Source organism: Oncorhynchus mykiss, chromosome 11, assembly GCF_057628025.1.
Source record: "Oncorhynchus mykiss isolate SJ-2025 chromosome 11, ASM5762802v1, whole genome shotgun sequence".
Taxonomy (NCBI): domain Eukaryota; kingdom Metazoa; phylum Chordata; class Actinopteri; order Salmoniformes; family Salmonidae; genus Oncorhynchus; species Oncorhynchus mykiss.
Window position 1 is genome coordinate 59,882,765 of NC_143032.1, and position 13,484 is coordinate 59,896,248.

The 13,484-nt window shown below is 46.2% G+C and overlaps 1 protein-coding gene across 4 annotated transcripts in view; it reads right to left on the reverse strand.

Moving 5' to 3' along the window:
• Window positions 1-13,484, reverse strand: part of LOC110535069 (tetratricopeptide repeat protein 28) — a 330,426-nt gene that overhangs the window by 31,634 nt on the left and 285,308 nt on the right. For all 4 annotated transcript variants that reach the window (XM_036935884.2, XM_090190664.1, XM_090190663.1 and 1 more), the window contains 3 exons: window positions 12,319-13,115; window positions 11,574-12,118; window positions 7,175-7,698 (listed from right to left, as the gene is read on the reverse strand). In XM_036935884.2, the coding sequence (XP_036791779.1) occupies window positions 7,175-7,698; window positions 11,574-12,118; window positions 12,319-13,115 (1,866 nt within the window). The remainder of the gene's footprint in view (window positions 1-7,174; window positions 7,699-11,573; window positions 12,119-12,318; window positions 13,116-13,484) is intronic.

Here is a 13,484-nt window from a genome sequence, read left to right on the forward strand (position 1 = left end):
CTAGGAGCAACAGGTCGGCAGCGAAGTGGTAGGCCACACAAGCTCACAGAACGGAATTGTCTGTCCTCGAATGAAACACTCACTACTGAGTTCCAAACTGCCTCTGGAAGCAACGTCAGCACAAGAACTGTTCGTCGGGAGCTTCATGGAATGGGTTTCCGTGGCCGAGCAGCCACCCACCATGCGCAAGATCACCATGCGCAATGCCATGCGTCGGCTAGAGTGGTGTAAAGCTCACCGCAATTGGCCTCTGGAGCAGTGGAAACGTGCTCGCTGGAGTGATGAATCACGCTTCACCATCTGGCAGTCCTAAGGACAAATCTGTGTTTGGCGGATGCCAGGACAATGCTACCTGCCCCAATGCATAGTGCCAACTGTAATGTTTGGTGGAGGAGGAATAATGGTCTGGGGCTGTTTTTCATGGTTCAAGCTAGGCCCTTTAGTTCCAGAGAAAGGAAATTTTAACACTACAGCATACAATGACATTCCAGATGATTCTGTTCTTCCAACTTTGTTACAACAGTTTGGGGAAGGTCCTGTTTCAGCATGACAATGTCTTCGTGCACAAAGTGAGGTTCAAACAGAAATGGTTTGACGAGATCAGTGTGGAAGAACTTGACTGGCCTGCACAGACCTCTGACATCAACCCCAATGAACACATTTGGGATGAATTGGAACAGCGACTGTGAGCCAGGCCTAATCGCCCAACATCAGTGCCCGACGTCACTAATGGAAGCAAGTCCCCGCAGCTATGTTTCGACATCTAGTGGAAATCCTTCCCAGAAGAGTGGAGGCTGTTATAGCAGCAAAGGGGGGACCAACTCCATATTAATGCCCATGATTTTGGAATGAGATGTTCGATGAGCAGGTGTCCATATACTTTTGGTCATGTTGTGTATCAAGCGGCCCTCGTCTCACTCTCTCTGCGTTTCCAGACATTCCTGAGAGCGTGACCAGGAAGGAATACCCAACCTCGTATTCCACCAGGCCCCCATGGTCAATGAGGAACATTTGAATTTGAATTGAAGTTTGGTTCACTTTTTGAATTGACTGGAATTGAAATGGAGTTGACCCTCACTCCCCAGACATCTGCACTGCTCTGTGAGTACACCTTCAGAGAGGCGGGCGCCTTTGAAGCCTGCAACACTTCCCCTCTCTCCTTAAGGGCTCAGACACACCAACAGTGTTTGCTGGCCGAGAGTACTTAGCACCACTGAACGTAATTTGCAAACCAATAATTGTAGAATTGTGTGAAAAATGTTGGCAGTCAAATGTCTACAGCAGGTGGTCCCTAAAACACAGCGCGCTGAATGATCAACAGACGAACGTGAGATCCACAATCGGTGCAATGTGTGTGAGCATTAACATTCCCCCATAACCCCAACTCCCTCTCTGCCCTCTTTCTCCCTACTCCAGCTTTCTTCCTTTCCTTCAGAATCTCTCTCTTTCTCCCTCTCTGTGTGTGACTGGACTCCTCTAGCCTCAGTAGCCCATTTCATCTTGACATCACTAGCAGGGACAACTCAGGTCTCATTAGTGTCGGGAGCTTGAGAGAGAAAACGGATTGAAATCACCCTTCACCTCTCTCTCTCTCTCTCTCTCTCTCTCTCTCTCTCTCTCTCTCTCTCTCTCTCTCTCTCTCTCTCTCTCTCTCTCTCTCTCTCTCTCTCTCTCTCTCTCTCTCTCTCTCTCTCTCTCTCTCTCTCTCTCTCTCTCTCTCTCTCTCTCTCTCTCTCTCTCTCTCTCTCTCATGATGATGCTTCAAAGGCAATTGAAAAACCTGCATGTTTTGCATAACGTGCCAACAGATCCATTGATGACTTGATAGCTACTGCACTGCAAACTGCCCAAACTGCCCTGAGGGTAGGCAACAACATCTCCTTCACGCTGATCCTTAACACAGTGGCCCCCATGGGGTGTGTGCTCAGCCCCATCCTATACTCCCTGTTCACCCACGACTCCAACTCTAACATCAAGTTTGCTGACGACACAACAGTGGTATGCCTTATCACCAACAATGTCGAGACAGCCTACAGGGAGAAGGTTAGTGCCCTGGCAGAGTGGTGTAGAGAGATCCCACCCCTATCCACATCGAATCCACATCGACGGGGCCGCAGTGGAGAGGGTCAAAAGCTTCACCAAGGACCTGAAATGGTCCCACCACATCGACGCCGGCGTGAAAAAGGTGCAACAGCGCCTCTTCAACCTCAGGAGTCTAAAGAAATTCTGCATTGCCCCTAAGACCCTCACAAACTTCTACGGATAAGCCATCGAGAGCATCCTGTCGCCCTGCATCACCACCTGCTGCATTGCCCCTAAGACCCTCACAAACTTCTACGGATAAGCCATCGAGAGCATCCTGTCGCCCTGCATCACCACCTGCTGCATTGCCCCTAAGACCCTCACAAACTTCTACGGATAAGCCATCAAGAGCATCCTGTCGCCCTGCATCACCACCTGCTGCATTGCCCACAACCGCATGGCTCTCCAGAGGGTGGTGTGGTCAGCCCAACGCATCACTGGGGGCACAATGCCCGCCCTCTAAAACATCTACAGCACCCGGTGTCATAGGAAGTTCAAGAAGATCATCAAGCACCTCAGCCACCCGAGCCACAGCCTGTTAACCCTGCTACCATCTAGCAGACTTAAGACAGTACAGGTGTATCAAAGCCGGGACCGAGAGACTGAAAAACAGTTTACATACTATTTTACCTACTTTGTATGCACTGTATTCTAGTCATGGCTCATTCTATATAACTACTATATAACTACTGCTGTACACATCTGTTCTATTAATATACTGCCCATACTGTCTATTCACACCATTTAGATTCATACTGTATTTATATTCCGGACTCTGACATTGTTCGTTCTGATAATGCTTGTTTTGATATTTCTGATATACACTCCAGTGTATATTTGGACTTGGGTTTTAGGTTATTGTCATACTGAGAGGTGAACTCATCTCTGTGAGTGTCACCAGTGTCTGGTGGAAAGCAGACTGAACCAGATTTCCCTCTAGAATTTTGCCTGTGCTTAGCTTCATTACATTTGTTTTTTATCCTGAAAAACTCCCCAGTCCTTAACAATTACAAGCATACCCATAATGCAGCCACCACTATGCTTGAAAATATGGAGGGTGGTACTCAGTAATGTGTTATTTTGGATTTTACAGTGAATTGCTTTGCCACATTTTTTGCAGTATTACTTTAGTGCCTTGTTGCAAACATGATGGATGTTTAAGAATATTATTCTGTACAGTCTTCCTTCTATTCACACTGTCAATTAGGTTAGTATTGTGGAGTAACTACAATGTTGTCAATTCATCCTCAGTTTTCTCCTTTCACAGCCATTAAACGCTGTAACTGTTTTAAAGTCACCATTGGCCTCATGGTGAAATTCCTGAGCGGTTTCTTTCCTCTCCGACAACTGTGTTAGGAAGTATGCTTGTATCTTTGTAGTGACTGGGTATGTTGATACACCATCCAAGTTATTCATTTCAGCATGTTCAAAGGGACATTCCAAGTGTGCTGTTTTACCCATCTCCAATAGGTCTCCTTCTTTGCGAGGCATTGAAAAACCTCCCTGGTCTTCGTGTTTGAGTGTGTGGTTGAAATTCACTGCTGGACTGAGGGACCTTACAGGTAATTGTATGTGTGGGGTACAGAGATGAGGTAGTCATAAAAAAATCATGTTAAACACTATTATTGCACAAAGGAGTGAGTCCATGCAACTTATTATGTGAATTGTTAAGCACATTTTTACTCCTGAACTTATTTAGACTTCCCATAACAAAGGGGTTGAATACTTATTGACTCAAGTCATTTCAGCTTCTCATTTTTAATCCATAAAAAAAACAAAAAAAACTACACTTTGACATTATGGGGTATTGTGTGTAGGCCAGTGATAAAATATATCTCCATTTAATACATTTTAAATTCAGACTGTAAGACAACAAAATGTGAAAAAAGTAAAGGGGTGTGAATACTGTGTCTGAATCGCGTCCTCTCTCCATCTCTTTTTTACATGCTTCCCTTTGTGTTCTCTCCCCTAACTTCTGTGTCACTCTCATGTCGTCACTGTCAGTGTGACTGTCACTATGTGTGCATTTGGTGTGCCCTGCAGGCACAGTCACATAGTGGTGGCTGAATGAGGAAGTGATGGTGGCTCTGTGACTGGCTACATTATGAAGAGCAACTAGAGACCACTTTAATGGCTGCCTGACAGCTGGTGAAGAGATTCACTACAGCTCCGGGGGCCCATGCACCCTGTGACTTTACACACACACAGGCTTGCAGCAGGGCGATACACACTCCTGTATAAATACACACACAAACACAAGGCATTGTGACTGTAAAGAGAATAAAGCCTCACAAAGTGTTACCTAATTATAAATTATATGATGAAAATACTGCAGGCATTAAATCTGCTGTGTCTCTCACACACACACACACACACACACACACTGCTGAAGTCACATGCTGTCACTATAGGCACTCGAGTGGAGCTCCTTTCCTAGGCCTCCTTCCAATTAATATTTTTCAGGATGTGAAAACAAAAAAACAAGCGTGCAGCATAAAAAAAAGAAAAAAGGAAAACAGAAGCAAAAAAATGCGCCAACTTTTTGGTCTGGGTAGGTTGGCTAGAAATAATTGGCTGTCAAGAATAGGAAAAGTAGTAGTGTGCTTTTTCAAAGCTGGACCAAAGAACAATACAAGGACAGAGTAGGGGACAGTAAGAGGACAGGGAAGAGATAGAGTGGCCTGCCTCCTTTGTTTCCATTAAAACCCAACAAGCAGGGCTGAAACAATGTCTAGGTCACTACAAGCACCGGTGGCTTGGAGGAGAGGAGATGATCATTCTCCCTGTATGCAAACAGGCTTTGGGGAGTAATGCCCTGGGTGTGCCTCTGCATAACGGCTGCTAATGGCACTGATGGCCACTCCCCCTACAGCACTCTCAGAGTTCTGCAAGCTGTTTCTTGTCACGTCCTACCTATGACAAACAATCCCTACACTCTTATTGACATAATGAATTCTAGAGAGCCAAGGCTGCAGCTTTTCATTTCACCATCATCTGTAGAGGACAATGAAGCGTGAGAGGCAGGACTCTGCCAGCCACAGTGTGTGAAAAGATCCTTTGGCAGCTCATTTCAAAGGGGATATAGGTGTGAAGAATTGCAGTCTGTAAACATGCTAAATGCCTCGGCATGCAACACAGGGATGAGCTCACACACACACACACACACACACACACACACACACACACACACACACACAATGGCAACTATCCTCACACAAAAAAATCCTCACACAAACTAATAAAAAACAGACGAAAACACACAGAAAAAATGTAGCATTACAAAATATAAGCTTTAAAAAAAAATGCTGCTCTTGGTAGAATTATACTTGGCTCTACTTCAAGATAATTCATTCCTGTCAGATATACAGTGCCTTGCGAAAGTATTCGGCCCCCTTGAACTTTGCGACCTTTTGCCACATTTCAGGCTTCAAACATAAAGATATAAAACTGTATTTTTTTGTGAAGAATCAACAACAAGTGGGACACAATCATGAAGTGGAACGACATTTATTGGATATTTCAAACTTTTTTAACAAATCAAAAACTGAAAAACTGGGCGTGCAAAATTATTCAGCCCCTTTACTTTCAGTGCAGCAAACTCTCTCCAGAAGTTCAGTGAGGATCTCTGAATGATCCAATGTTGACCTAAATGACTAATGATGATAAATACAATCCACCTGTGTGTAATCAAGTCTCCGTATAAATGCACCTGCACTGTGATAGTCTCAGAGGTCCGTTAAAAGCGCAGAGAGCATCATGAAGAACAAGGAACACACCAGGCAGGTCCGAGATACTGTTGTGAAGAAGTTTAAAGCCGGATTTGGATACAAAAAGATTTCCCAAGCTTTAAACATCCCAAGGAGCACTGTGCAAGCGATAATATTGAAATGGAAGGAGTATCAGACCACTGCAAATCTACCAAGACCTGGCCGTCCCTCTAAACTTTCAGCTCATACAAGGAGAAGACTGATCAGAGATGCAGCCAAGAGGCCCATGATCACTCTGGATGAACTGCAGAGATCTACAGCTGAGGTGGGAGACTCTGTCCATAGGACAACAATCAGTCGTATATTGCACAAATCTGGCCTTTATGGAAGAGTGGCAAGAAGAAAGCCATTTCTTAAAAATATCCATAAAAAGTGTTGTTTAAAGTTTGCCACAAGCCACCTGGGAGACACACCAAACATGTGGAAGAAGGTGCTCTGGTCAGATGAAACCAAAATTGAACTTTTTGGCAACAATGCAACACAGCTGAAAAAAGCGTAAAAGCAACACAGCTGAACACACCATCCCCACTGTCAAACATGGTGGTGGCAGCATCATGGTTTGGGCCTGCTTTTCTTCAGCAGGGACAGGGAAGATGGTTAAAATTGATGGGAAGATGGATGGAGCCAAATACAGGACCATTCTGGAAGAAAACCTGATGGAGTCTGCAAAAGACCTGAGACTGGGACGGAGATTTGTCTTCCAACAAGACAATGATCCAAAACAAAGCAAAATCTACAATGGAATGGTTCAAAAATAAACATATCCAGGTGTTAGAATGGCCAAGTCAAAGTCCAGACCTGAATCCAATCGAGAATCTGTGGAAAGAACTGAAAACTGCTGTTCACAAATGCTCTCCATCCAACCTCACTGAGCTCGAGTTGTTTTGCAAGGAGGAATGGGAAAAAATGTCAGTCTCTCGATGTGCAAAACTGATAGAGACATACCCCAAGCGACTTACAGCTGTAATCGCAGCAAAAGGTGGCGCTACAAAGTATTAACTTAAGGGGGCTGAATAATTTTGCATGCCCAATTTTTCAGTTTTTGATTTGTTAAAAAAGTTTGAGATATCCAATAAATGTCGTTCCACTTCATGATTGTGTCCCACTTGTTGTTGATTCTTCACAAAAAAATACAGTTTTATATCTTTATGTTTGAAGCCTGAAATGTGGCAAACGGTCGCAAAGTTCAAGGGGGCCGAATACTTTCGCAAGGCACTGTATATTCCATCTCCGTTGGAAGCTGTCACAGCACCATTCATGTCACTAAAGTCTACATATCTATATGAGTATCCCCCCTTCCTCCTATTCCCCAACCCGCTGCTCACCTTCCTGCAGGTACATGACAGCCTGTGAGTAGTTCTGCAGTGCGTGGTGTGTCCTCCCCAGACTGCCGTAGGCTAGGGTCTTGGCCGCCAGGTCATTGGTCTGAGCTGCAACACTCAGATGCTGCTCCTGGAACACCACTGCACGCTCATAGTTGCCTAGCGACTCGTAGGTGAGGCCCAGGTTGCCATAGGCACGGCCCTGTCGGGCGGGCCTGCCCGTCTCCTCTGCGATCTCCAGGTCACTCTGGTGGCAGCGCAGGGCCGTCTCGTACTCTCCCATGGACTGGTAGACCACGCCCAGGCCACAGCTGGCGTCGCCCTCTAGTGGGCGGTCCTGGGTGTCACGGGCGATGCCTAGCTGGCGCTCCAGACAGGAGATGGCCTGTTCATAGTTCCCCAACTGGCTGTGGAGCGCCCCCAGCTCCCCGTAAGCCTGGGCCTTCCCTCCACACTCCCCCAGCTCATGGGCCACCACCAGACGCTTCTCAAAACACACCAGGGACTGCTGCAGGTTACCCATCGCCCTGCAGGGGGAGACACAGAGGGGCTTAACGAGGGAAAGTCAAACAGTAGGGGAAGGATGGAGATATGCAGGGTCAACTGGGCAGACTGGGACAGAGATGGGATATATTATATGCCTACTAGAAAGGCCCGTAATTGCCATCTGCTCCTCAATATGAACAAACAGACTCGTGCCACAGAGACTGTGTCCTCCAAGTACACTCCTCTCACAGTAACCTTGTTCCTCTCTCTGCTTATCTCCTATCAGGGGGATAGTAGAACAGCTATGATCTAATCTGCACATATGGCCACACTGTGCTATTATGGAAGAATGAGAAACACACATCACATTTGCCATTTGCCAAGCTCTGCATCGTTTCAGTGGGAATGAATATTCAGATACCCAACAAAAAGCACGGCAGATGACTCTCGGAGGACTGTGTGCGTGTGTGTGTGTGTGTGTGTGTGTGTGTGTGTGTGTGTGTGTGTGTGTGTGTGTGTGTGTGTGTAGAGGAAGAGAAAAGGGGCTGCAGGGGAATGAAGCAGGGTTGATGGGTTAATGATGCAATGGGTTGGGGGGTGCTAGATAATATAATTCACCCTCCACTTGGCCTAGATTAGAGGGATGTCACATGGACGATACAGGTTCTGTCTCTCTCTGTGAATAGGCCTACACATCAATAAGACCTGCATTCAAACCCAGGTTTTGTTCTCTTGAACACTCTGCACAGAAACCCTGCAAATAGACAATTTTCACATTCACAGGCGGAGCAACAACTACCGGATGTCGCTTGAAAAGGACCATTAAAATAATAAAAGGCTTTAGCTTAATTAATGTTCTATTTTAAAGAGAGCTGGTTCACTAAAGGCTATGGGAGAGAGAGAGAGAGAGAGAGAGAGAGAGAGAGAGAGAGAGAGAGAGAGAGATAGGAAGTGAGGAAGGTAGGAGTCTGATGTACATTCTTCACCTCTCAGCTCATGCATGGCTAATGCAGGGTTCTGTCTGATTGTTATGGTGGCATGTTGATGATGCACAATAAGGGGACAAATCATGTCTGAAATGAGAATTCCATTGCTGCTGCCGTGTTTTGTTTCACAGCGTATTCTCACAGGATGTTATCAGCTCTCAGACACACACAGGGGAGAGAGAAAGAGAAGAAAAGAGTTGTCTTGAATTAGCTGCAGTTCCCCCGGTTTCAGACGTCTGTCAGGCAAAGCCTCTTTGCATACCGATCAGCTGGGGGCCAGTAGGCTCAGTGCTGAAGCAGCCAGCACCAGCCTCGCTGAGCCTCCCGATCCACAACACCGACCGTCGAGGTGTCTCTAAACTAGGGTGGTCCTGGAAATGGAAGCGCCAACACAAGCAGGAAAACAGCAGCGGGCACAAAAAGAAAAAAGATTATGCAAAGCAGGATTACTATGATTATTAGTAATACCCAGTCAAAGCAAATGATCTGTCACCGCAACAACCAGAGGAAATTGATATCGGCAACTTATTCAAAGGCAGAATGGCTTTCTGCTCGCAACGGAAGCTTAGGAGTGCATTTGAAATATGACGCCTTGCTTTTAAATGTTATTCAAATGAGAAAAATGCTAATTAAAGTTCTATATATACTTTCATCAGCAGTACTCTTCCTCTATGATTAAGATATTAGCTGTTCATAACAGGCAGTAAGAGGTTTCATGGTTTTAGTGCTTTCATCCAACCACAGATTTCCCACCAGAGCTAGAGCAGGGTTTTTGTGCTGCAGAGACACCATGTATTCCCAAGCCAATCCTTTAGTGACACTTTAGTCCAATCACTACTTCAAGAAGAGGTCATTTGGACAGATGGCACAGCTTACCTAGAACACTATCTAAGTAACTCATTCAGTTAAAAAACAGGAGTCACTACAGGGCAGGGGTGCTCAACTACTATTTGAGAAGGTTCGGTCACACAAATGTCCTGGGTGGCAAAGGTCAGGATGGATATGTTCTTTATTGGCGAAGTAACAAACCTCCACAGATGCAACCCCAAACTGTCCACACCCCTCTTGTTGGCAGAAAGAAAAGTTTTAAAGCTTATTCCTGCAATTCTACACATTTTGCCATGTTATATGTTATATGCCATTTTGCCATATGATACAGTGCCTTGCGAAAGTATTCGGCCCCCTTGAACTTTGCGACCTTTTGCCACATTTCAGGCTTCAAACATAAAGATATAAAACTGTATTTTTTTGTGAAGAATCAACAACAAGTGGGACACAATCATGAAGTGGAACGACATTTATTGGATATTTCAAACTTTTTTAACAAATCAAAAACTGAAAAATTGGGCGTGCAAAATTATTCAGCCCCTTTACTTTCAGTGCAGCAAACTCTCTCCAGAAGTTCAGTGAGGATCTCTGAATGATCCAATGTTGACCTAAATGACTAATGATGATAAATACAATCCACCTGTGTGTAATCAAGTCTCCGTATAAATGCACCTGCACTGTGATAGTCTCAGAGGTCCGTTAAAAGCGCAGAGAGCATCATGAAGAACAAGGAACACACCAGGCAGTTCCGAGATACTGTTGTGAAGCAGTTTAAAGCCGGATTTGGATACAAAAAGATTTCCCAAGCTTTAAACATCCCAAGGAGCACTGTGCAAGCGATAATATTGAAATGGAAGGAGTATCAGACCACTGCAAATCTACCAAGACCTGGCCGTCCCTCTAAACTTTCAGCTCATACAAGGAGAAGACTGATCAGAGATGCAGCCAAGAGGCCCATGATCACTCTGGATGAACTGCAGAGATCTACAGCTGAGGTGGGAGACTCTGTCCATAGGTCAACAATCAGTTGTTTATTGCACAAATCTGGCCTTTATGGAAGAGTGGCAAGAAGAAAGCCATTCCATGCTATCCATAAAAAGTGTTGTTTAAAGTTTGCCACAAGCCACCTGGGAGACACACCAAACATGTGGAAGAAGGTGCTCTGGTCAGATGAAACCAAAATTGAACTTTTTGGCAACAATGCAAAACGTTATGTTTGGCGTAAAAGCAACACAGCTGAACACACCATCCCCACTGTCAAACATGGTGGTGGCAGCATCATGGTTTGGGCCTGCTTTTCTTCAGCAGGGACAGGGAAGATGGTTAAAATTGATGGGAAGATGGATGGAGCCAAATACAGGACCATTCTGGAAGAAAACCTGATGGAGTCTGCAAAAGACCTGAGACTGGGACGGAGATTTGTCTTCCAACAAGACAATGATCCAAAACATAAAGCAAAATCTACAATGGAATGGTTCAAAAATAAACATATCCAGGTGTTAGAATGGCCAAGTCAAAGTCCAGACCTGAATCCAATCGAGAATCTGTGGAAAGAACTGAAAACTGCTGTTCACAAATGCTCTCCATCCAACCTCACTGAGCTCGAGCTGTTTTGCAAGGAGGAATGGGAAAAAATTTCAGTCTCTCGATGTGCAAAACTGATAGAGACATACCCCAAGCGACTTACAGCTGTAATCGCAGCAAAAGGTGGCGCTACAGAGTATTAACTTAAGGGGGCTGAATAATTTTGCACGCCCAATTTTTCAGTTTTTGATTTGTTAAAAAAGTTTGAAATATCCAATAAATGTTGTTCCACTTCATGATTGTGTCCCACTTGTTGTTGATTCTTCACAAAAAAATACAGTTTTATATCTTTATGTTTGAAGCCTGAAATGTGGCAAAAGGTCGCAAAGTTCAAGGGGGCCGAATACTTTCGCAAGGCACTGTACCTGAGTGACAAAACAAAACCAATGAGGCCCCCATGGGCACATCATCTAAATAAGCATAACTGACTTACTTAGTGACCTGATAAGGAGGTATAACCAATCATGTTACAGGTTTCTAAGGATGTCTAGTAAGGGCTACTGAGAGATGTCACTGACCTGTGTCCATTCCCCAGGCCTCGGTAGGCCTTCTCCTGGTCCTGCATCCGGTTAAGGCTCTGGGCCACAGACAGGTACTGGTCATAGTATTTAATGGCCTCTTCAAAGTCCCCTAGGGCCTCGTAACAGTCTCCGAGATTACCATAGGCCCTACCCCGGTCCAGCACGGCCTCGTTGCCACTCAGCTGCTGGAGGGTGGCCAGCTGCTGTTCCAGGTAGCCTATAGCCTCCTCCATCACCCCTACATTCATCTTGGTGATGCCCATGTTGCCATAGACCTGGGCCTCTACCCCGGGGTCCTTCAGTCTGCGGCCCAGCTCTAGCTGCTCCTCGTAGCTCTTGAAGGCCATGGCGTACTTCCCCAGGGCCATGTAGACGGCTGCCAGGTGGCCGTGGGCTTTACACTCCCCAGGCACATCGCCCAGCTCCTGGTACACCTCCAGCTCCTGGGTGTGGTAGCCCAGAGCCTTGTCGTACTTCTGCACCAGTCTGTAGGTGGCACCCAGGGCCGCGTAGGCACACGCCTCCATCCTGCGCTCCTTCACCTGAAACAAAGCACAGATAGGATTTCAGTGCATCAGCAAATATTCAACATCAACAGCCTTACATAAACAGCCTGCCTTGCAAAATCAATGGAGTGCTAGACTTACAGTATATAACGTTAATCTCTCTTACTGTATGCAGACAAAGTGGAGACCTTTCCTGTGACTATGACAGATTAAAAACAGGAGCCAGAGAATCTCACCTGGTGAGCCAGGGCCAGCTGCTGCTCATAGAATTGGATAGCCCCAGTCACGTCCTTCTTGCAGACAAAGATGTCCCCCAGGTTGCCCAGGGCTCTGAAGCGGGCCTGTGCATTATTAAGAGACTGGGCTAGAGAGAGCAAGTACTTCTGACACTCCTCTGCCTTGGTGAAGTCACCCAGAGCCTTGAAGGCCAGTCCCAGGTTACAGTAGGCCTTGGCCTGGCTCAGCTTGTCATGCAGGTCCTTAGCCAGAGCCAGGTCCTGCTCATAGTACTTGACAGCGTCCTGATAGCTTCCCAGGCAGTAGTGGGCGTAGCCCAAGTTGTGGCAGACTTTCCCCTCACTCTCCATGTCCTGGAGGTCAGGGGACAAGCGGAGGTACTGCTCGTAGTAGGGCACGGCTTGGGGGAACTCTCCCCGGGAGCAGTGGAAGTTTCCCAGATTGCCGAGGGCGCGAGCCTCGCTCTGGACGTCTCGCAGCTCACGGGCGATATTGAGGTGGTTCTGGTAGTGCTGCAGGGCACGATCGTGGGCCCCCAGGGCCTGGTAGGCCACGGCCAGGTTACCATGGGTGGAGGCCTGTGAGGCCCGGTCATTGACCTCCATGGAGATCTGTAGCTCCTGGCGGTGGTAGCGTACGGCCTGGTCAAAGGCCCCCAGCGCGTTGTAGGCATTGCCCATGTTACCGTAGGCCCGGCCCTGGGCAGCATAGTCACTGAGCTCCTGGGTGATGGAGAGGTGGGTTTTGTGGAGTTTAAGTGCAGTCTCATAGTCTCCTTTCATCTGGTGGATAATGCCTGTGGTTTATGGAAAGGAGAGGAGAGGGAGGTGACAAGATTATCATCCCATTCACAAGAAATGAGGAGAGTTCACTTTGAGTGCCTCATCAGACAGCCACATTATGTAGAAAGCAAATAATTTGATAGTTCAAATATGCTCTCAAACTGCAAACATTACACGTAAAAAATATGATCATTAAAATGGAGCACATTCACACAGCTTTATAATTACATCACAATGGAATCATTAGATTTTTTTTAACTGTCCTTCATGATTGTGTCTTGGAAGAAAATAAGCAAAGCCAACAACTTTTCCACTGGGACTGAAACAACAGAGGGAGAAAGAGAGAGAGAAATAGAGCGGGCAGAGCCAATCGAAAGCTGAGC